This window comes from Colobus angolensis, unplaced genomic scaffold (genome assembly GCF_000951035.1).
Source record: "Colobus angolensis palliatus isolate OR3802 unplaced genomic scaffold, Cang.pa_1.0 Scaffold279, whole genome shotgun sequence".
Classification (NCBI taxonomy): Eukaryota; Metazoa; Chordata; class Mammalia; order Primates; family Cercopithecidae; genus Colobus; species Colobus angolensis.
This window is the reverse complement of record NW_012116032.1, coordinates 1,826,146-1,851,546: the sequence shown is the minus strand read 5'-3', so window position 1 is coordinate 1,851,546 and position 25,401 is coordinate 1,826,146. Positions and strand designations below refer to the sequence as shown.

Below are 25,401 nucleotides of genomic sequence, written 5' to 3'. Positions count from 1 at the left end.
TACTACAAGGCTACAGTAACCAAAACAGCATGGTACTGGTACCAAAACAGATATATAGACCAATGGAACAGAACAGAGGCCTCAAAATAATACCACACATCTACAACCATCTGATCTTTGACAAACTTCACAAAAACAAGCAATGGGGAAAGGATTCCCTATTTAATAAATGGTGTTGGAAAAACTGGCTAGCCATATGCATAAAACTAAAAGCGAACCCCTCTCTTATACCTTACACAAAAATTAACTCAAGATGGATTAAAGACTTAAATGTAAGACCTAAAACCATAAAAACCTAGAAGCAAACCTAAGCAATTACCATTCAGGACATAGGCATGGGCAAAGGCTTCATGACTAAAATACCAAAAGCCAGGGCAACAAAAACCAAAATTGACAAATGGGATCTAATTAAACTAAAGAGCTTCTGTACAGCAAAAGAAGCTATCATCAGAGTGAACAGGCAGCCTACAGAAAGCGAGAAAATTTTTGCAATCACTCCATCTGACAAAGGGCTAATATCCAGAATCTACAAGGAACTTAAACAAATTTACAAGAAAAAACAAACAATCCCATTGAAAAGTGGGCAAAGGATATGAACAGACACTTCTCAAAAGAAGACATTTATGTGGCCAACAAACATGAAAAAAAGCTCATCATCACTGCCACTAGAAAAATGCAAATAAAACTACAATGAAATACCATCTCACACCAGTTAGAATGGGGATCATTTAAAACATGAAACAACAGATGCTGGAGAGGACGTGGAGAAATAGGAACTTTTTTTTTTTCTTTTTTGAGATGGAGCTTCACTCTTCTTGCCCAGGCTGGAGTTCAGTGGCACAATCTTGGCTCACCGCAACCTCCACCTCCTGGGTTTAAGCGATTCTCCTGCCTCAGCCTCCCGAGTAGCTGGGATTACAGGCATATGCCACCATGCCCAGCTAATTTTGTATTTTTAGTAGAGACAGAGTTTCTCCATGTTGGTCAGGCTGGTCTCAAACTCCCAACCTCAGGTGATCTGCCCACCTCAGCCTCCCAAATGCTGGGATTACAGGCATCAGCCACCACGCCTGGCAGAAATAGAAAAGCTTTTACACTGTTTGTGGGAGTGTAAATTAGTTCAACCATTGTGGAAGACAAGGATCTAAAACCAGAAATACCATTTGACCCAGCAATCCCATTACTGGTATTTATGTAAAGGATTATAAGTCATTCTACTATAAAGACACATGTACACGTATGTTTATTGCAGCACCATTCACAATAGCAAAGACTTGGAACCAACTCAAATGCCCATCAATGATGGGCAAAGAAAATGTGGCACATATACATCATGGAATACTATGCAGCCATAAAAAAAGAATGAGTTCATGTCCTTTGCAGGGACATGGATGAAGCTGGAAACCATCATTCTCAGCAAACTAATGCAAGAACAGAAAACCAAACACTGCATGTTCTCACTCATAAGTGGGAGTTGAACAATGAGAACACGTGGCCACAAGGAGGGAAACATCACACACCAGAGCCCATCAGCGGGTGGGGGGCTAGGGGAGGAATAGCATTAGGAGAAATACCTAATGTAGATGATGGGTGCAGCAAACCACCATGGCACATGTATACCCATGTAACAAACCTGATTCTGCACATGTATCCCAGAACTTAAAATATAATAATAATTTTCAAAAAAGACCTGGAAGTGAAGTGACTTGCCTGAAATCACTTACAATTTATATGACTGTAGCCAGATGCTTTCATTCTAATATAACACTGTATTATAGTGGTACAACCCAAACTGAAATGAGTTCTAACTTGGGTGTATCAAATATTGAAGAAGTAGGGAAATTGTTTAACGTAAGAATCTCAATGATGCCAATGCAAAAGTTAAATAACAACATGGAAAAGGAAATACAAGATACAGTATATTGACAGTGTATTCAATGTAAAGGAAGGTGAGAAAATAAATTGGGGAGTAAGATTTTAAAAAAGAAAAAGAAGGAAAAAGCAACTTGTGAGAGAATTAGAAGCTATTAGAAACAGGGCAAATCTGATCAAGCAATCTTCAATGCCCAAATTCTATTTTGGAGTAGTGGAAATACAGAATGTATAAATTTGTAAAATCAGAGTAGGAAGAAAAGTAAACATCATAAAAAGGAGGGAAGTCAAACAGATGAAGGGAAAACATTAAAACTTTGAGAATAACTTGCTTTTATGTAACTAGTGAGGGGTGACTGTGGAAATGTGATTGGTTTAGGTGGTAATAAATAAATTTTAATATGTATAATGTCTAAATACTATAGGTTACATTTTAAAATTCATGAAAATAAAGAAATATGAGAAAGTGCTTTCCGAGGTTAAAAAAAGTATTAAAATATTAAGTGAATGCCGTATTTCTTAGATGATAAGTTGTACATTTTTTCAAATGTTAGTGTTTCTGAAATTTGGGTGCATTTTTCATTGCATGTAATTGCTTATATAGTTTCTCTTTTTTCCTAGAAAACTGCTATTGAATTGATCCTTTCACTTACAGTCCCTGGCATTTCCAAATCAAGGAACTGAAGGGCAACACCCTCTCTTAAGGTTGAAACTCATGCGCTGAGATAGAAGAGAACCTCAGGGCACCAGCACCTACCCTGGCTCTGGCATCAACAAGGGCACCATTTCTCAGGAGGCATCGGACCACTTCCACCTGCCCGGCTCGGGCTGCCATGTGTAGTGCCGTCTCCCCACGCTGCCAGGGAACAAAGATTGTTAAATCATAAATTAACCCACTGCTCTGGATGGTAAATAGTAAAGTTGTCCCTTTTGCGAAATTCAGCAATATATCCAAGGATTTAAGAAATCTATGAAAAGGCATAGTCTGGAAAACATAGATTTGTATCTTCTCCTTTTATTTTTTGAGACAAAGTTTCACTCTTGTTGCTCAGGTTGGAGCGCAATGGCACCATCTCGGCTCACCACAACCTCCATCTCACGGGTTCAAGTGATTCTCTTGCCTCAACCTCCTGAGTATCTGAGACTACAGGCATGCACCACCATGCCCAGATAATTTTTGTATTTTTCTTCCCCATCTTTATAAGGAAAAACAAATATTTATTTTATTTTTTTAAGTCCATAACAAACTAGTAAATGTACCCGAACATCCAGGATACTCTGAGTTGTTTAACTTCACAATCAGCCAAGCATCCCTTTAAATTGATTTTGGTGATGAAATTATCTTTTACCCTAAAAACCTAAAATCTGTCACTGTCTCACTTAACTATGTGATCACAACTTGAATCTATTTCAGTGAGAAACTCTAGATGCTGAAGATCAACACGTTGCAAAACATTAACACCACTTGTACCATAAATAAATCATTTCTTTTCAAGATTCAAAATTTACTTCTGAAATAAACTATTATTTTGTATCTGATTTTTCTTTGTGTTATGAGACTAGACAAAAACGGATCAGACAAGAAATCTGATTTGCCCAGGAGGTCCCCTATTTAAGATTAATGAGCGTATTTAATTATAGATAGTTATTTGAGAGAGCCACTGAAAGATGAATAAAGTGACTGTCAGCAGTGTCATCTGTTGAGGTAGGCCATGCATCATGCCTCCAGTATCTTTGTTCTATACCAAAATATGACACACTTGTCAGGAAAGGGTGGCTTTAGGTGTGGCATGAAGAACGAGGGTGTAAGAAAATTTTCTCTTCAAGAAGCCGGTTACTACTCTACTGTCTCTAAGACAGAGGGCTTTAAAAATCAGCATATTTTAAAACTATGTAGTTCTAAAGAAGGTATGGTTTCATTCACTCAAGTAATTTTAAGATATTGAAATAAAAATTATTACAGATTGATTTACCACAACTGTTCTAAAAAATAAGGCTGATTTCAACCAAGTAAAGTAAACCATTCCAAATAAACTAAATTGATTTTAAATTTGGTTGTGCTAATTGACAAACTCCAGTGAATTATTCTGATTCCTTGTACAACAAACCCTTAAATCTAGAAATTTTAAGGTGAACTTTAATTTGGCACATAGTTCACAGTTAATTTTTTCCCAGTATTTTAGAGATCATTTCTTTTGAAGTTATGAGAAATTCATGTCAAATGATTTGATTATGAAAGCACTAAATTTGATACCTACTCTAATTTTCTCTTCTTTGTTGATGACTCATTTATCCTCTAATGGGCTTATTTTCTGATGACAGATTTAGACTTTTGTAAAGTAAATGTATCTGGAGCATGTTGTTTTATAAAATGAATGCTAATATTTATCTTCGGATTTTAGATGTATGGCAAGATTTTTCCTGCCTGGACAACCATGATTTCTAACTTGTTTTCAATATCATTTAAAACCTGTCTCTAAACAGATGAGGCTAAGATCTTCTAACTACAGTTGTCCCTCTATATTGTTGAGGGATTGGTTCCAGGCCCCCTGCTTCCTCCACCAATACCAAAATACGTGGATGCTCAAGTCCTTTATATAAAATGGTGTAGTATTTGCATGTAACCTATGCACATAATCCTGTATAATTCAGCTCTGCATTAGTTATAATACCTAACAAAATGTAAATGATATATAGTTGTTACACTGTACTTTTTAAAAATTTGTTATTTTTTATTGTATTTTTTATTTTTATTTTTTCAAATATTTTCAATCCAAGATTGATTAAATCCATGGACTTAGAACCCACAGATATAGAAGCTGCTGAAACAGAGGGCTGATGGTATTCAAACGAAAAAAACAAGACTGGGTGCAGTGGCTCAAGCCTGTAATCCCAGCACTTTGGGAGGTCAAGGCAGGAGTACTGCTTGAAGCCAAGCATTTAAGACCAGTGTGGGAGACATAGCAAGATCTCTTCTCTAAATAAATAAATAAATAAATAAATAAATTAGTCAGGCATGGTTGTGCATGGCTGTAGACCTAGCTACTTGGAAGGCTGAGGCAGGAGGATAGCCTGTGCCTTGGAGGTTGAGGCTGCAGTGAGCCAAGATCTTGCCCACTGTACTCCAGCTCGGGTGACAGAGCAAGGTTGTGTCTCAGAAAAACAAAAACAATACTCCTCAAATCTTTATGTTATTTCTAGGTCTGATAAAAGGCTAGCAATTTTACTAATTTTGGTAGAAATGAAGATAATAATAAATTTCCTTATAAGAAGTTAAAAGTCAAAGAGGTCCCAGGAATTCCTACTTAATGACAAACTTTCATGTTTATTATTTATTTATTTATTTAGAGACAAAGTCTCACTCTGTCCCCCAGGCTGGAGTGCAGTGGTGCAATGTCAGTTCATTGCAACCTCTGCCTCCTTGGTTTAAGTGATTCTCCTGCCTCAGCCTCCCAAGTAGTTGGGATTACAGGCATCCACCACCACGCTTGGCCTTTGTGTTAACTTTTTAAGCCAAGCTTTATCAATAAGAGACTTTCAAAATCTGAAATATTTCCAATACTGGTCAATATTTCTGAAACTTTATTTTATACTTAAGTTATTTTTTATGGGTTTTACACACTTGAAGTTGATGAGTTAAATATAGAATCTAATTTAAAGCACTAAAGCTTAAATTCAAACAAAGGTTATGTATAAACACACACATGGTCTCTCCACTTTATAATAACAGTCTTGTTTAATTCTTATCTAATGCCTCTGGCATAATGGACTTCTACTGTAAGTTGCCCTTAGTAGTCTTTTGATTTAATATTATCATTGTTTATATATAAGAATAAATAAGAAAATGAAGGTCAGGATATATTGTTTTAATAAATAACTTCTATTTTTTGATTGTCAGGCACCCTATTTTATTTAATAGCCCTGTCCTTCTTATCTCAAGCTAATGAAATTTAAGGATTGGGGAAAATTTTTAAGCACAATATAATGTGTGAACTTTACCATTAGTCCACTGATTTCTTATGGGAAGGAAGATAAAACTTTGTAAGACCTTGCATTCTTTCTTGATAGTTGTTAAAATGCTTTTCTATTCCTATGGTTATTGATGAATACTTTGGATTATGGATATGTTGTAATTGGCAGTTCGGCATTCTAGGTTTCAAAGTGTATTAATAAACCTTCTGGAAAAGGAGATTTTCAGTTAAAAAAATGTCTATACATGATTGAGTTACTGGTATACCTCACGCTTCAAGTGAATTCTCAGACAAAAACAAGACTAGCAAGAGAATGAGTATGCTCATGTCCAAAGCAGGTACTAAATTTCATGCCACTCTCCTCAGTTGTTAAAACTGACTCTGCTGACAGGGCTACATTGACTTCCACTTCGGGTGCATCAAGTTGAAAAGCATCAAAGCACAACAAACAGCATTGCATTCAAAAATGCAACATGATTTCAGGCAACACACAAAGGCTCCAAGGGTGGGGTATTTTAGGGTCAGGAAGTGACCAACTCTGACACAGCAAGCAGGCAGTCAGTGTTCACACAGTTTCTTCATCAACTTGCAAAGAATTTTGGATCCAGTAGCTATATCCTCATATTCTGAGAAAACACAACTTCACAGGCATCTCACTGTTAGAGAAAGTTGAATTCCTCTAAATGTAGGATTGCCAGATTTAGCAATTAAAAGTATAGGACAGCGAGTTAAATTTTAATTCCAGACAAACAACAAATAATTATTTTACTATGTCTCAACTATTGCATGGGTCATATACAAAATTTATTTTTCATTTGAAATTTAAATTTAACTGAGAGTCCTATAATTTACCAGGCAGCCCTATCAATAGGTATCTGCTTCCTGAAGGACGTATCTTACAAAACATAACTAGAAAACACGGAAATTATATTGGCATGTGCCTCTCAAGAATTTGTTTGGAGGGAGCTGAATGGAAAGATGATATAATGGACAAATGAACAGATAAAATGAAGAACTTTAAATAACCAACAGTTGGAAGCTAAAGTTTAATGTAACAATTGTCAAATTTGAGAGTCTTCAACAACCTGAAAAACATGTCAAAATTGCTTATTTCAATTAATATTTTCTTTTTATTTGAAAATATACATGTACCCTATATAACTTTTTTTATAGAAGGGAATATATTATAACTCCATAACCATCTGAAGATTTGGAATTGCTTAGTGAAGAAGCAAAGTAAGAGTGGCCACAAATTCCACAACCATTTTATATGGATTATTCTTTGAAGATTTTGTAAAAATGTCCCCTAAAAGAGGTTAATTCAGGGGATTGCAATCAAGCAATCCACAGAATATTCTTGTACATGTTATCGTTATAATGTGATAATATATTGTAACATAATGTCACTATTGCTCCTCTAATCCCATAGGCATTGGAATGCAAATAAGAAAAGGTGGAGAAAAAAAGGAAAAGGCGGGCAAGAACACAGAGGGTTTTTTGTTTGTTTGTTTTCTTTTGCTGTTTGTTGTTTGTTTTTTGTTTTCATGTTACTGGCCTGTATATAAGTCTGTTCAGGTCTCAATTTAAAAAAGGAAAAAAAAGGTAGTCATCTCAAAAAAAAAGAGGGGGAGATGATGATTACTTTTAAAATTCTAAGAAGTGACTAGAAATTAAACTTAAGTTGACACATTGTGAAATTACTCTTATGTCTAATGGAGTAAATAAAGATTAGCATATAATATTATGACCTTAGGACCAATAAGCTATAATTAAGAAAACTTATAAATATAGACTTTAAATTCTTCAATGATTTTATGCTCCAATTACTAAATAATATGAAGGGAGAGTATTAAATAATTTTTAAAATCAATTAAATTAACTCTCACAGTGGATTTCCTAGCCATCAGAAACTTCACTGTGGAAACAGTGTGTGAAATACAGGAAAAAAGAAATATGAGAGGGAATACAAATAAAAAGTGAAATTGGACATCTCTTTCACAACTTAAATGGAAAGAGATGCTAAAAAATAGCAACAAGTGCCAATCAATTGCTTTTGAAAACATAGCTCATTTTAATAATAAGCACTAATATTTATTTTGAAAGAGTTATTTCTGGTGCACATGTGAACCTCAATACTCTACTAGCCCTTCCTGAACTTCAAATACCTGCCTGTACCTTGTGCAAAGAAGTTCTCTTGCTCAGGAGAACATTTGCATTTGATGATTTGTCATGATACAATGACCAAAGTTTAAAGGGGAAAAATCCAAGAATATGAGAGATATACAAAGAAATTAGAAGTGGAAATTCTAATTTAGATTACATAGAAAAATTCTGAAACATCCAGTACTTGTTGACTGAATGAAAGTGGTCTGGAGACCAACATTCATTCCAGGGCACATGGTATAACTTTCAGCTAAGAGAAGCCTCCACTCTAGCAAATCAGATCAAATCAAAAGTAAAAATCAATGTAATGTTACAAAATGGGAAATCCATGTAACTGAAGAAGGAAGAGTTTGATACCAAGTAAAAGTCTCTGATATTGATCTATCTCTGGTTAGTCTTTTGTTAAGATTAATTATGGTACTGATTTGATGTTTTTGTGAAAATTGCCTGGAATACAATTCCCTCAAGCAACTAGGTTGAGCCCTGAAGATTCTGTTCCAACCAATTATCCATTCACTTTCAGAGGAGCTTTTAAAATGTATTTTGTTTTAATAAATGCATTTAAGAGGCATGTTCAATCCACCTACATCCAGAATCTTAAGCTGTCTCACTTCATGGCTTCCATTTTACCTCCTACCCTATCCAGGTTCTTTCAGTGAAGTTCTGGCGATTATTTCAATAATATGTTATTACAAGGACCCTTCTCAAAGCTTGGTGGCTTACTTTGAGGACATACACGCAAACACATGCACACACACCCACAATCTCTGTTCCTCTCACTCTTCCTCCCTGGGGTTATTCTGACCCAAGCCATACTCACAATGTTAGTGACATCTGGAGAGGCTCCGTTCTGCAGCAGAAGGAGGACAATGTTCAAGTGGCCCATGAAGGCAGCCACATGTATTGGTGTGAGGCCAGACTGCGAAACAAAGCAACAGCAGTTTTACTCCTCTGCACTGGTGGGGCTTTGGGGCTTCTTCAGATAAATAAAACTTGAGTGAAGAGGACAGAAGATGAGAAAAAGAAAAGGGAGGAAGGAGGAAGAGAAGGAATGCTTTGTGACTAGCTAAAACATTTTTCTACCTCTGTTATAGCTTGGATTGAAGCCCCATATTTCACCAGCAGTTCCATGACTTTGATGCGGTTTTTCTTGCAGGCAATGTGCAGTGGAGTAAAACCATTCTGTGCAAAAGACAATCAAGTTAGTTGAAAACATGCAGAAACAATTCTCACACAACTCCATGCTGGCACATTGCAGGCAATAATGTTACATCATCACATAATGTTACCATTTCTTCATTCCCTGTAGGTGTTGGAATTTGGAAAGAAAAATGGTGATGTGTTCCTGTAGGCACTGAACTTCACTTATGTGTGCTGGGCCTGTACATAATTCTGTTTGTGTGTTTATAGAGAAAACAAAAGTGAAGAAAAATACATGGTCCTTCTCTTTAAAGAAAGACAAAGAGACAAGCAATTATATTTTAGAAGTTCTAAGATGATTTAAGGTATATTGATTGTCCTGGTTAGTAAATGACTTGAAGATGAATTGAAGATAAGCATATATTCTTCTGAAGGGTCATTTCTCAGAGCATAAGAATTATTCATCTACTTAAAAAATCTAAGAATATGCTGCCTTTCTAAGAAATATTTCAACTTTGCTACCACTTTCTTTATAAAGGGTGTATTTCAAGTCAGCAGAAATCATTATGTTGATCAGTTTTACATATAGAAGCTATATTTTTACAAAATTTTTATAACATATATGCCAATCAGATAACTTTTATTGCACAAAGAAATGACTGTTAAGTTCCTGGATATTTTCAAGAAATGTATGGAGAAGTTCTGAGATAAATGCAATGAGGTAGCTCTAGGAGTAAAGAAACGTGGGGAAGAAGTCTGTCAGGTACTTTCTAACTTGGCGAACTAGGCTAATGCCCAGGAATTGGGGCAAATTAAGTAAAATGTGTTAAATGGCCCCATGCTTACTCATTGTGTATTACATTTTTTTATTTCAACAATGTTCCTTTGTTACTTCTATTCTGCCAGCTAACATTTTTGCATGTCACAACATGGACCAATCATCAGTCAACATTTTTACACACTAGCAGTTTTCAGGAAAGCATATGGTCTTACTTAAGCTGATGACTTCTTATTTTTCACAATAGAGTGACAAACATAATTAATTGGTTAAGTCATTTCCCCTGTTTATGAGCTATACAACATGCCAGATGTAAATAGCCACATGCACATACAGCACTTAAAATATTTGCAATTAACAGGCTGTGATATTTTATAAGCTTATTGACCACTATCCAATTAAAAAAATTAATGTTTTTGACTCCCTAGAGAAAATGAATATTTTCACATAATTATGTATAATCTGGAAAATATATTCACTTCCCATGGAATTATCAATAAATTAATTCCAATGGAGAAATTCTCATAAAAATCATATTTAATATTTGATGATTCTAATGAGGGTCTCTCAGCTTAAATACTGATTGTCTGAAGACCAGTTTTCACAGACACAAACCATGTAAACACATAGAAAAAGGATTTACTTTTAGTTTGAGAATTAGGAAAAAAGAGGCATAAATTAGTACATGTCTAATACTTCCAATGATTCTTGTTAGAAAATAAGTGAAGCAAGGAAGATTTATTCAATATTAGAACTGGGGAGACATAAAATTGCTCTAGGGGCAGCCTCTTGTAGTTTTCTCTCCAGCAATTCCTGAAATGGTGTATATAAAATGCTCCCTGAAGCAATAACACACTAGGCATAATGTTTCTATTAGCCTATGGTTGAGTAATCAAGTCAACAAGGAAAATTTTCAAGTGAGCTCTTCATAGCCTCACATTTCATACCCTCTTACATAGTCAAATATATTTATCATTAATTTTTTTCCAAAAAGAGATTAATAAATTCAACTTTTCACACTCATGTTCTAACTTCATCTAGAGGTATCTAGAATTTATTTTATAATTTTCTATTTTTCAACTTCTATTTTCCATTTAAAACTGCTTATCACTCCAAAGGTTTCATATCTATCTGTTTGCAACTCACTAGTTTCAGAAATGTCACACTGGTGTTCTCTTAAATACATCTTTGCTCACCAGCATTTGTTAGCAAACTATAAAGGTATGAAGTAGACAGGCCGATTGTGAAGGGTGACAAATTTACCAGCATTAACTACATATCTGTAACCATGCATTGCTGGTGTATGCACGTTGGTCAATGAATGTGGGTTTGTTTGTCTCAATCTGTATTCAGTTAATGTGGACTAGGCCAAGTTTACCAGGGCTCTGGCATTCGGATTGGCTCTCTTGTCCAAAAGGAGTTTGGTTACGCGGTAGTGGCCACAGTGCGCAGCAACATGGAGGGCTGTCAGGTAGTCTAGGGTGACATCATCAACAGGTGCCTTGTGCTGTAACAGGTGCTTCACACATTCCACGTGGTCTCCCTGGGCAGCCATGTGTAATGGAGACAGCCCATTCTGCACATTAAGAGAAAACAAAATAATGTCAATTTTTTTTCATTATTTTCAGGTTCCAAAATACAGCAAAGTTGATGCTTGATTTCTAACACAGTTAGTGGCAGGGGAAAAAATAATTTCCATTTGACATCAGAATATACAGCAGACTATATCTGGTAGAGATGGGCACTAAGAGAACATTTAATTTCATAATTATACTACCATAGACAAAAATGCAAATTAGTATGTCTGTCATGAATGGTATGTGTGGCAATTTAGTGGCAATGTAGCCTGATTTTACAGTTATTAGGGCAATATTAAATACAGAAAAATAAATAATAGCTAATGCTTAAGTTATTGATATCCAACTCCATGCATAGCAGTCGGCATTCATTTAATCTCTCTGCCTGCATTTCTTATAAATACAGAGGGAAGTGGGTGAATGAGAAGCAAGTTCATTTACAAGAGGTCAGGGAGGTATGGAAACTTTGATCATCTTTTAGATCCATGTTGCTCTGAAATTTTACGATCCCTTTTTCCTATAGTATCAGGAGACTTGAATTGGACTTGGAGAAAACAGGCTGGTAAGGGCTAGAAGAGTGTGAGACAAATGTGGGCCATGTGCCAATGACCTCACAACTTTTACATTTGAGGGTAATCTAAATTTGTCATCATTAATATGGACCAAAATAGCTTTAGTCTTAATTCTAGAATAACGTCAACAGCAGGAACACAAGAAAGCAGTGTAAAGCACTGTTCATCAGACTCGGTAAGACTCTCATTTTTTTAAAGCTAAATAAATAAACTTTCAGGAAACAGTATGTAAACTTAGGAAAAAAACTAAATTTTAAAAAACAATTTGCCTATTAAAGAGATGGGACTATTGTCTTTTCTTAATAACCAATGCAAATATGACCACTAGAAAAAGGATTGTTGGCCACGTATCCAGTTTGGCAGTAATTACATTCAACAAAGCAGAAATTGTATCTGGATAAGTTACCAGAAAAGGCCCTCCGCCCAATATTCTCAACAAGGAAGGTGATTTCAACAGTGAGGGACAACAAATGATGAATTGAGGGTGCTGACAAGTTGATGGGTGCAGCACACCAACATGGCACAAGTATACATATGTAACAAACCTGCATGTTATGCACATGTACCCTAGAACTTAAAGTATAATTAAAAAAAAAAAAAAGATTTGAATACTTACTTTGGACTTAAAATACAAAAATAAATAAATAAATAAAAATTATAAAGAAAAAAAAACAGTGAGGGACAACAAAAAAAATACATGAATTCTTAATTGTGGTAAAGTATATGTGACTTACAAATTATTCATATATTTTGAAATAATCTCCATTCATAATTATGCTTTCATATTTAGAAATTCATTAAATAAGTTTAGAAAAGGAGGAACAGGCTGATGAGAAGCCATTTATGCATTGAGGGGAAGATAATTGTCAAGGACAAAGTGTAGAAGAAATTCAAGCCTTGATGACGTTTGGACTAGATTGTTGCATGTTTTTTTGAAAAATTGCCATTCATTGATGCTATTTTACCTATTTGATAGTTATTTATATGGAAAACAAAATATTTATAATCTAATCTTTTGTTTATTTCACACATATTTACTTAGCACCTACTCAAGCCCTGTTCAAGTACTGTGGATATAGCAGGGAACACAACAGACAGGAAACCCCTGTCTTCAACAAGGTTACATTCTAGTGTGGAAGCCAGACATACAATTTCAAAATAATAAGAATTAAAGTATATAGTATGTTGGATGGCCATCAATGGAAAGGAGAAAACAAAAACACAGAATGGCCTAGGGAGTTTGTGTACATGAGTGTAATTTTGTTAGGATGTCCAGAAATGGCGTCACTGAGAAGGTGAGTTTTGACATGAAGGAAGTAAGAGAGCTAGTTTTGTTGACTTGGGGGAAAAACACTTGAGACAAAGAAAAGGCAACTGCAAACATACTGTGTTGGGATCATAACTGGCATGATTGATATCAATAATCAGTAAGGAGAAGAATGTGGTTTAAGGCGAGTGAATGAGGAGGATAGATAAGGGGAGGAATTCAAAGAGGTGAGAGATTTTTACTCAGAGAGACATGGTGTGCTGTTGGAAGGTTTAGGGCAACAGGATTACTCTTGCTGCTGTGCTAAGAATAGACTACATGGACAAAACACAAAAGAAGGGAAGTCAATTAGGAACCTCTTACAGTCCTCCAGGTAGGGTTGATGGTGACCTGGAACAGAATGGTGGTAATGAGATTGCTGGCAAGCTGCTGACTTAGTGATACATTTTGAAGGAAGAGGTGACAGTGTTTGGTGACAGAATGTGGAAAATGAGAAAAAGAAGAGTCCAACATGGCATGAGTTATTTGGCCTGAGACCTGAGAAACTAAAAAAATGAGATGGCCATTTATTGAGATAAGAAAGCTAACAGGAAGATTAGGTTGAGGGGTGGGTATTATATCCAGTGCTTGATTTTGAGCTTACTAAATTTGAGATGCCCAGGAGACATCCAAGTGGCAATGTGAGCTGACATCTACATATGGAATTCTGAAGATACACACTCATGGCACCAGCATACAGGTACTATTTAAAGATAGAACTGCATTAGATTTCATAGTAAGTGAGTGCCAATAGAGAAAAGATACAAAGACTGAGCTCTGGAGGTTCTAACGTTCAGAAACCTGGGAGATGAGGAGGAACTAGTAAAGGAGACTGAGAAGTGGCAGCTAGGAAAACAGAAGGAAAGTCAGAAGAATGTAATGTCCCAGAAGGCAAATAAAGAAAGTGTTTTGAGAAGACAGGACCAAGCAATCACACCAGATGATAGTAACAGGAGAGAACATAGACTACATGGGTTCCAAGACATGTCACTGGATAGATATGGAGGTGAGAGTGTTTGGGAATTCTCTTCCAATTGCTTCAATTCTCCCAGTGTTGTGGGAAATGAAGACAAGGAAAGAAATCTAAGAAGTCTGAAGAAAATATAGAATGGTCAGATAGCAGGGATTGACAATGAATAGACTTAAAAAACAGAGCGTGATTGTCAGACAGCATTACCAGCGCACTTGAGGTTAGCAATCATGAATGTAAAGTGAGCACAGTTAGTGTGGCTGGGTGTTTCCTGTAGCCACATTTGGTTGCATGAATATGAGTTGAATTTAATTGAGTGAAAGGTAGGTAGTATGAATATGTAAGAGCGTAGCATAAATGACTATGAAATTTGTGCCTGGCAGAGGTAAAGGCATGATGTGAATGAGGAAGAGTGAAACTGCAACTGAAAGTCCCAGCAGAATAAAAGAATTTCAGAATTGGGGTTCTGAAGAGAGTGAGCTGAAACACAGGAGGGGCTGGCAAGAGGGAAGTTAGACACAGAAATTGTAGAAGGTTTACAGTTACCAAACTGAGAGGCCAACTTAAAGAATTATCTACTGCTCTAATCAAAATCATTAAAGTCACCAAGAATAAGAAGGGGTTGTGGTGAGGAGTCACAGTTTGCTGAGAGCTAGAATTGATAAGGAATGAGTGCGGTGACACTTAGATAGTTGCTTCAGAAGAAAGAATGGGTGATTTAAACCTAGGAGTTTTTATGGAAGGTAATATGGTTTGGCTGTGTCCCCACCCAAATGTCATCTTGAATTGTAGCTCCCATAATTCCCTTGTGTTGTGAGAGGGACCCAGTGGGAGACAACTGAATCATGGGGGCAGTTTCCCCCATACTATTCTCGTGGTAGTGAATAAGTCTCACAAGATCTGATGGTTTTATAAGGGGAAAGCCCTTTCGCTTGGTTCTCATTTTCTTCTCTTTGTCTGCCACCATGTGAGATGTGCCTTTCACCTTCCACCATGGTTGTGAAGCCTCCCAGCCTCATGATTGTGAGTTCCTCCCCAGGTGGAATTGTGAGTCCATTAAACTTCTTTGTAAATTGCCTAGTCTCAAGTATGTCTTTATCAGTAGCGTGAAATGGACTAATACAGAAGAGGAGGAAGAACAGTCTAGCATTAGGCACCTATGCCATTCCCAGGAGAGCAGTATCCCCTCACTTTAACCTGATTAATGCATCTTCTCTGTGTTTCTTACCCTATACATATCTCTATATTTTTATAATTATATATTTTTTTCTATCATGCCCACTAAATTATGAGCTTCTTGCAGCTATAGATTGTGTATTATTCATCTTGATGGTGCCTTAGTGACTAGAACACTTGCCTGGCAAGTTGTATCTACTCAGTATTATATAATACTTGGATGCATAAATACATGAATATAATTGTACACTCAGAGACACTTTATGCAAGATCCTTACATCTGAATGATACTTGATTTTACAGGAAGGACATTAAAAAAATTCCATCTAGGTAACCCACCATCTTCATCAGTGATATGACAATTACAAGCAAACTCTGCAGATAAGATTATTTTATGGTTTGTAAAGCTTATCTGCCTATTTTCAACTTGATATTGGTTTTTGTATTGGTTGTAACATGATTGGTCTGAAATTTTGTTATTTCCATTTAAATTTCAATGTTTCTTTATCAAAACTTTCCATAATTATCTCTGCATCACCCAGCCCAAATTGCTGCATTTTAAAGACAGATCTATACAACATTCACAGTATAGGTGTGAGAATAAAAATAATGCAGATAATTATTTCTCTTCTTCATATATTACTGATTTGAAGCCACTCTTTTATGGCATGTAGGCACATCTTTACAAACTGAGTTCATTCTACACATGTCTTAAACATATGGGCTAGTTTTGTTTCAAATTATTTCAATTATATATAAATTGAAAAATATTTGTTTGTGTCAATTGCCTTAGTTTCTTCAGCTTACTCTAGTAATAGCATTAGTTGATACCAACTCTGTGGTGGGGGGGTATGAGGTGGAATGGAACAGGGAGAAAATATAAGAAGTGTCCTTTGTCTAAATTTGTGTTGTATTTAAGGATCCAAGGTTGCTGCATATCACATTAATCAGTTCTGCATGAGTATCTGCAATTCGTGTCTCAAAATATTTTCAGATAACCCAATGTAGGCTTGGATAACAGAGAACTATACAACAATAAAAGTATTTAAAATACATTTGATATTGAAAAATCTTCAGCAAACCAACTCACAGTGTGGCGTTCACGTATATGGAAAAGTGCTTCTCCCACATATGAGCATATTGATAAAATGAGAGTAAAAAGTTCTAGATGCAGTATGTCATAAAGAAAATATGCTTGTTTAATAGTTCTTTGTAGGTGGCCTATTGCAGCTTGTGCTTTCCAAATCACCTCTACCAATCTTCAACATAATCAACCAATACCACTGTTGAGTAATTATTTTTTATTAGTATTGCCTAAGAGATAAAGAATGGATGAGCAAAAAGATTCATCTTGTGTTGCTAATTGTGCTGCTTTAAAAGATAATTTTATATATATTTCACAGTCATCTGAGAGGATTATAAAAATCTAGACTCAGAATCTAAGAGATATTCTCATTTATATTTAAAATACAGATGTATTCAGAATTTCATCTGCAGTAAGAATAACAGATAAAAATATAGAAAAAAACTTGAAGGTACACATTCAATACATCGTAATGCATATATCTGTTTATTTTAATATTTTTAAGTGGTTTGATACATGTTCCTATTCCTAGCACACAATTATTAAAGAACTAGAAAATGCTTGGCTGATGCTTCGATTTAAAAAAGAATAGAGATAATATATCAAGTGACTTAAAGATTCCTTAGGATCCCATCTTACTCATAATGACTCACCTTAGTCCTTGCCAGCAAGGGAGCACCCCGTTCCAACAGAAGTTCCACCACTTGGTCATGCCCACTTCGTGCAGCACAGTGAAGTGGTGTCAAACCATCCTGCCAAAAGAATTGAAGAATTAGGCCCAAGTTCACTTTAAAAAAAATCCAAATTTCATCTATTGCAACCATAAAGAGGGAGTTCCTAAACTCAATCCTGATCACTCAATAAATCTGTAATAGAACTGTAATTTGTTAAATGACCAGAAAGATGAGTGACAGAGAAAACGAGTCAGAAAGACATCTTGACAGTGAACAAGAAAGAGAAAGGAAAAGACAAACAAAACAGAGACAGGGAGAAAGCAAGAGAGATCCCCTGTGTGGATGGAGGGTCAATGGAAAGAAATTGGCTTCTGGTCATGTGTTTGCGTAATCAAGAAGATGGAAAAGCAGAGTATGTGGTATTTGTTGAACTTTAAAACCCTACTCACTGGAACCAAAAACAGGGATTATATTAGGTTATACTGTTTTCATGTTGTTTGTTCTAATATACTTTTACCTAAAAATTTTTCTTAGTGTAATTTTTTCATATATGTTCTCTTTTGAATTGTCATCACTTACATAAGTTCTCCTAAAACACTCCCTAATGCTTGTAAAAGTGAAGGGTCATTTTTTAGACGATTTTAAAGATTTTCACACATATATTTCAACATTTTGGAAATCACATAATTGCTTCCCAAAGATGAACTTTATTATTAATAAATAAAACTCTAACTTAATCAAATAAAATATGGCAGAACTGTATGCTATCTTATTTATAAAACTTTCTGATCTTAACACTTCTGGGATAGCCTCTGATTCCAGAGCAATCCCCAATGCCTTCTGTCTTTTATATTTTATTTCTTTTTAGGGTGGCATGGCCAAAAAGCAGAGCAGGTGGGAAATGTGAGGCAAAATGTAATTAACGGTGGGCAAGAAGCGAGAGAGAAAATGAAATACTGAGTACGTAAATTTACTGGTGATTTGAGGCTGAAGGAAAAAGAAAAAAAAGATAAAAAAGATTGTCCCAAGGACAGAGGTGGAAAAGGTGGGTAAATCATAGAGAATGGATGATGAGCAGTTAAGAGGATTTCAGCAGTTTCTGATTTATCCAGAACTCAAATGGCCTCTTGTTTGTGTCTCTACTTTCAGGACTACCTCTCCAGGTTATGCTTTACTCCAAATAAAAACAATTCCTCTGAATTGCAACATTCTTTCTGACTCAACGCTGGGATTTCTGTGCAAGATGTCTTCTGTTTGTCCCTCCAGACCCATGCTCTACCCTTCTCTGCTCTGCTCTGTGTCCCAACACACTGGCCGTTCTAGGGGGCATCAGTGAGCTGTCTTGTCCTCTGGCTTCCAACTGGGTTTGACCAATGCAACAAGACATGAAAGGGACTTCGAGAGACCTCCCAAATTCGGCTGTGTGTCTTTACCAAAGTTGACCTCCCTGCCAAAGCAGCCTTTCCACACAATTCTCTCCTTTGAAGTTCTGGGGGCCTCCTGTACTTCTCACTTTTTAGGTCTAGCATTGGTATTGAGTACCGCTGTTACTAGCCCCTGGGATTCTACACTGTCCCTTGTCCCTTTCCTACAGACTACACAATATTATAAATAGACCCTTCAATAATCTCTAATCAAATGATCAAATTTGGGCCTCTGTTTATGGCTAGGATCTTGACTGATAAAGATTCTTTGCTTTGTGAAATCCGTTTAGCTAGTATGAAGATATTGAATAACCAAAATGGATTTTGCAGTTTTGGGTACCTAAGAATTAGCATGAAAAGACTGCCTTCTCAGAAAAAATTTTAAAAAGTATTTAACTACTGTAGGTGAAATGCTACATTATTTTAAAATTTGCCAGATAGGAGCCTAAAAGAGTTGTTCGGGCAAAGTGATGACAATGATTACACTTTTGTATCCTGATAAAAGCACTCTGTAGTGGAACTACAGAGCATTAGTTGCTACATAACTTACCTAGCAATTAGATAGAGCATAGTTTCTCAAATGTATTCTTGGTGAGGGCTTTGTGGAGACCTAGGGTTTGAGAAATCCCACATGGTGAATAGAGGCATCATATGTAACAGTTCAGTGTGTGGACTTCGGAACTGTGGAACCCTGCAGTGAATCTCAAATCGGCCACCATGGGTGAATCTCTCTAAGGCTCAGCTTCCTGATACATAGAGTGGAGATGATGTTTCTCACCCTATTTAACTTGCAAGCCTTGTCTGAAAGATGAAGGAAGGAATGCCACCTTACATCTTTTTTAGAAAAGGCAGCATATTGCTTTCTGCAAATTACATGAAATAGTCTTTGTGTAATCATGTTGAAACTTCCCAAATACTCTCACAGTAACAATAGGAGCTTTATGGAGCACATTTAATATACCCACAAGAACATCAAGGAAAAATAAGGATTAAATTAGTTCTAAATCCTACATTTAATGATGCAAGGTGTCTGTCCTTATAAGATGTGTGAATGACGACATCAAATTCAAGTTACCCAACAGGCTCAATTTGATTAGATATTGAATATTTTCTACAAAGCACATTATCAAGTTAATGCCCCAAAAAAATTATTTTCAAGCTTTTGTATTCTAAAACCCTTTTACTTAAATTCTTAACTTTGTAGTTGCAGGTTATGGGTTTTTCCCCCTTCCAGAGACCCCTTGTGTTTTCTCTGTTTTTTTTTTTTTTTTTTCTAGAATCAATTCTTCACACTGATGTACTATCCACCATGATGTGGATAATTTTGATAAAGGTAGATCAATCAACACTGGAGGGATGCCACTTATGTAGTTTCTTTATCTTTTCATATTTTCCCCCCTTTCTGCTTAGGTCATTCTTTCAACAATGTATCCTGAAGTTTGTGTATTCACATGGGTAGGCTCTGCTGATTACCAAGCTGTGTGTCCCAGGTCAAGTTACATAATTCTGCTGAAACGCATTTTTCCCTTTGGTAGTCTCATTTCTCAAATGAAGACCTCCATATATTCTCAACAATAAAATAATGCACACTTTATAAGTTGTTAGGAAGATAAAATAAGATGATATTTGTAGAGTACTTAGCAGGGTGCCTAGAACAACACATGCATATGACAATTGACAACCATTATTATTATTGCTTTAATTATTACACCTAATAACAAGTAAGAAGGGTGTTTCCTTTTCCCTATGTATTTTTGGTTCACCATCCTTTAATGTTTTTGTACACTTTTTATTGTTTGCATTGAAATATGTTTTTTAATATTTTAAACATAATCCCTATATGGGGTATCACCACATTTAAATGATAAAGCTTAAAAACAACAAAAAAATAATAATGCCTTAATAAAGCGTAAATTTATAATTTCATTTTAACTAGCTATAAAATTTATGTTTTCACATTGAAATGAGGTCTTTCAGATACCAGTAAAAGGCTCTGGTGCAAATGTCTTAGAGTTTCACATTAGATAGTAGTCGATGATGAGAATGCCAACAAGATGGAAAATGTCTCAATGATTGCCAAAATGGTGGTGAGAGCCAAGAAGTAACTGTGGGTAATATTTGTTTTTTAATTATCCAAAAGCCTCTATCGATCTTGCTATTCTCTAGATAATAAAAACCTTATGAACGAGAAAAATAATGAGAAGACCAAGGCAAGATCCTTGACAGAATATACTAAATTCAGAATATTTGTGGTTAATTTAAATGCTGGGGGAAATTGAGATGTCAATGACAAAAAATAAAAAATAAAAGAAAACATAATACTTTAAAAACATTCCAGATGGGCGCGGTGGCTCACGCTTGTAATCCCAGCCCTTTGGGAGGCCGAGGCGGGTGGATCACCTAAGGTCAGGAGTTTGAGACCAGCCTGACCAGCATGGAGAAATCCTGTCTCTATTAAAAATACAAAATTAACCAGGCAAATGCCTGTAATCCCAGCTACTCGGGAGGCTGAGATAGGATAATTGCTTGAACCAGGGAGGCCGGGGTTGTGGTGGGCTGAGATTGCACCATTGCATTCCAGCCTGGGCAACAAGAGAGAAAACTCCGTCTCAAAAAAAAAAAATAAAAATTCATATATAGAAGTTTTCTTATATTCCCTAAAAATATAGTCAAAACCAAATTAAACATTGATATAGTTTATCAATGCTTTGATTTAGGCATCACCACCTCTCATCTTGAATTCTATTTCCCATAATCCCTATGTGTCATGGGAGGGACCCAGTGGGAGGTAATTGAATAATGGGGTGGTTACCCTCATGCTATTCTTGTGACAGTGAGTTAGTTCTCATCAGAGCTGATGGTTTTATAAGGGGCTGCCCCCTTCACTGGGCACTTATTTCTCTCTCCTGCCACCATGTGAAGAAGGATGTGTTTGTTTCAGCTTCCACCATGATTGTAAGTTTCCTGAGGCCTCCCCAGTCCTACAGAACTGTAAGCCAATTAAATTTCTTTCCTTTATAAATTACCCAGTCTTGGGCAGTTCTTCATAGCAGCATGAGAACTAACTAATACAAACATTTTTTCCATTTTTAAATACTTTTCAAAAGGCAAAAGAAAAAGCAAAACATATTCATTTATTTTGGTAATCAAATATTATAGTTCCAGAATTGGCCTCCCAATTTCAGCACACAGTCCTTGATTTCAGTATTTACCTCCTACTTGATTTTGCCTCTGGTAAGAGGGATATAGGTCTGTTAGCTGTAGCCAGAATGAAAAGAACCCAGCAATGCTTTTAAAATCCTCCTACTTACAGATGAAGAAGTATTTCAACTTATGGGGGGAAAGTTTAGTGCTAAAAAAGTTCAGTGCAACCCTATTCACAATAGCAAAAACTAGGAACCAAGCCAAATGCCCAGCAATGATAGACTGAATAAAGAAAATGTGGCAAATATACACCATGGAATACTATGCAGCCATAAAAAAAGGATGAGTTCATATCCTTTGCAGGGACATGGATGAAGCTGGAAACCATCATTCCCAGCAAACTAACACAAGAACAGAAAACCAAACACCACATGTTCTCGATCATAAGTGGGAGTTGAACAATGAGAACACATGGACACAGGGAGGGGAACATCACACACCGGGGGCTGTTGGGGGATGGGGGTAGGAGAGGGATAGCATTAGAAATACCTATTGTAGATGGTGGGTTGATGGGTGCAGCAAACCACCATAGCACATGAATACCTATGTAACAAACCTGTATGTTCTGCATATGCACCCCAGAACCTAAAGTATAATAATAATAATAATAATAATAAAGTTCAGTGCAACCATTCAATATTGTAGTAGCTAATCCTGGGGTGTGCTGGAACCAGTTCATATGAAATAAGGAGAGCCACTTTTTGCACACCTCTTCCCAATTCTACATTTAGTGATACCATGTTGCTAGCTCTAAACTGACCACTGTAGAAGTATTTATACCAGGGAAACTAGCAAAGGCAATGCTACAAATCAAGGTTTTTGTTTTGTTCTGTTTTGTTTTTTAAAGAACCTATTATTAAACTTTTACAAGAAGACTGCTAACTTAATTCCTTGAACTGTTGACTTGCATATCTGTGAGTCTAGAAACCTACTCTGTCTTGTTAACTGTTGTATCTTCAGGGTTCACAGCACCAAGTAAGAACTCAATAGTTATTTGTTTAAGGAATAAATGAATGGAATGTTTATACAATGTATACAATTAGAAAACCTATTTTATTCTTTTTAAATCCTTGAATGAAATTTAATTTATTTGCTATATCTAAGGGCTGCACTATGACAGAACTAGTATAAGAATCCATTGCTCGTCATTTCTTAGTACTATTTTTATGAAGATACACTGCATATTTGGAGTTAGAATTTTTAATTGTATACCCAAATATATGTAAGCCACACATATTAGAGTACTTTTATTAAGTAAATATTGTTGATTAATAAGAACAAAATCAACTATCTCAATAATGAGTGAATACTCCAAAAAGCATTAATAAAAGCAATGTGCATCCCTAAGACACTGGCCAAGATAAAAATTTTTTGCATTTCCAAAATGCTTTCTTTCCAGTGGTAGTCTCATAAAGGCAGTATATAGGAAGAAATTATGTTAGTAAGGTATGCTTGTAATGTAATACATTGGTAATGTTAGGAATGATGTTAGTAATGTAGTAATGTGCAAAAGCTCATTCCTTTAAATATAAAAAACAAGTAAGCAAACCATGCAACATAACGCATACTGTTCCAAATTCTGTATACTCACAGTATGCTAAGGGAAAAAGGCATGCCTACTAAGCAAAAAGTAGAAACCATATAAAACTCTGATGCAAAGACACTGGACACCACAGCAAAGATTTGACAGAACGCAAACCTCTTCAGAACCCCCACGTGTTGTGATGTAGCCACTCTGGACCAAAAGCTTTAGAGAAGTGAGATTAAGAAAGCAAGGTTTCCTCAGGTCATCAAAAACCATAATTTATTGCCTGGGACTGGTTTAGATTCTGGAAGCTTACAGATGATGAAGTTTATCAAACAAAAGTATTTGCTGGCCCCTAGATTTGCAAAGAAACTAGATTTGATCCTTACTGCTGGCACTATGAAAACATGAAGTCTCAGCATTAAACAAAGTGAAGTTAAATACTATGAGACATATTCTATTTATCATCTTTCATAGGCTTTTTACACCACATATTAACATCAATTTTTTTCATACTACATATTAACATTTTTGTATTATAGGCACATTTGAAGTTTTGCCGAAGTCTATGATTAACAAATCTACTCCAGATAATTAATACTGAAATACTCCTTACGTGTTTAAGCAAGTAACTACATGTTACATAATGTCGGTAATATTATCAAATATTATGAAAAGCTAGATAATTTACTTGCTTTTTCAAAAAAGGTAAATATAGCTAAGAGTTAATTCTCACACAACTTTATGAAGTAGGTGTGTTGTTATTAGCCTAAGTTCAGAGAAGGTAAGTAAACTACCAATATAATACAACTTATTAATAGTAAAAATAGGATTTAAAATCAGGCAGTTTGCCTTCATTCTGTACTTGTAACAACTGCACTCTACTGTCTATCTTGTTATCTATTTGGAGTGTATTGCAAACTTGAAATGATATTTTACCTAAGTTCAAAACAAATTAAGGATAGCACTTCTACCAAAATGACATAAATAAAGGTGTAGTATACTAACTGTATGCTTTTCTCCATAATAGCAAATCCCCTGCTCAGGTCAGTAGAGCATAGCCGCTTAAGAAAAATGAATTAGGAATTGAATACTTAGAAGCCAAAGATTGTAAACATGTACTAAAATATTTTGTGTAAAAGCCACATTCTCAATCTCAATGTATGGTAATTAGTTCGGGTTCTTGATACTTATAACTACCCAAAAGAGAGTTATGTAAGCCTAATCTTTGATCTTTGGTCCCAGAAAATCACTAAGCAAAAACTTGAAAACTATCTCATTGAGGGACCAACACTTTGCTTCTCTGGGCACTTATGAGCAAATATTAATTTCACTTTATGGTATGAACCATAATTTACATTACAACATTCACTTTAAATGTTGTATGAGATTTAAATCAATTCCAATAAAGCAATTTCCTTGAAAACACATTGCCTATGTTAATGACCTGGTGTCTCGAGGTGCCTTCTATGAGGATTGAAAGAAATAATAATGGTAGAAAATTGAAAGAACAGAGACACTCACCCTAGTTTTGGCATCGATCTGACCGCCTCGATCCAGTAAGAGTTTCACCATGTTTGTATTTCCCCTTTTGGAAGCCACATGCAGAGGAGTGATTCCATTCTATACCACAGAAAGACCAAACAACAGTTGTTGGGTATGACAGGGCATGATGGCGATACCTTTGTGTTAAAGGCCACAAAGGAGGTTGTGACCTACGTGGTAATTTGATCCACAATTTCTACTCTTTCTATGTCTTTGATTTTTAAGGAACAAAAATCACACAAACCACAAAACAATATAGTTAGAGAATGAAAAATGGAATGAAACTGCATAACTAAGTTAGTCAATAACTACAAAATATGTATAGAATGTACACGTTACAGTCAAGAGACAAAGGGACCACTTTAGTGTAATAGAAACAAAAATTTAAAATCTACCTAAGATAGGGCCCTAGTGTAAAGT

The 25,401-nt window shown here is 35.7% G+C and overlaps 1 protein-coding gene across 3 annotated transcripts in view; it reads right to left on the bottom strand.

Annotated features, from left to right (window-relative positions):
* ANK2 (ankyrin 2, neuronal) overlaps window positions 1-25,401 on the bottom strand; it is a 583,270-nt gene that overhangs the window by 120,044 nt on the left and 437,825 nt on the right. For all 3 annotated transcript variants that reach the window (XM_011948367.1, XM_011948368.1, XM_011948366.1), the window contains 6 exons: window positions 24,961-25,059; window positions 17,263-17,361; window positions 11,303-11,500; window positions 9,090-9,188; window positions 8,827-8,925; window positions 2,630-2,728 (listed from right to left, as the gene is read on the bottom strand). In XM_011948367.1, coding sequence (XP_011803757.1) covers window positions 2,630-2,728; window positions 8,827-8,925; window positions 9,090-9,188; window positions 11,303-11,500; window positions 17,263-17,361; window positions 24,961-25,059 — 693 coding nt within the window. The remainder of the gene's footprint in view (window positions 1-2,629; window positions 2,729-8,826; window positions 8,926-9,089; window positions 9,189-11,302; window positions 11,501-17,262; window positions 17,362-24,960; window positions 25,060-25,401) is intronic.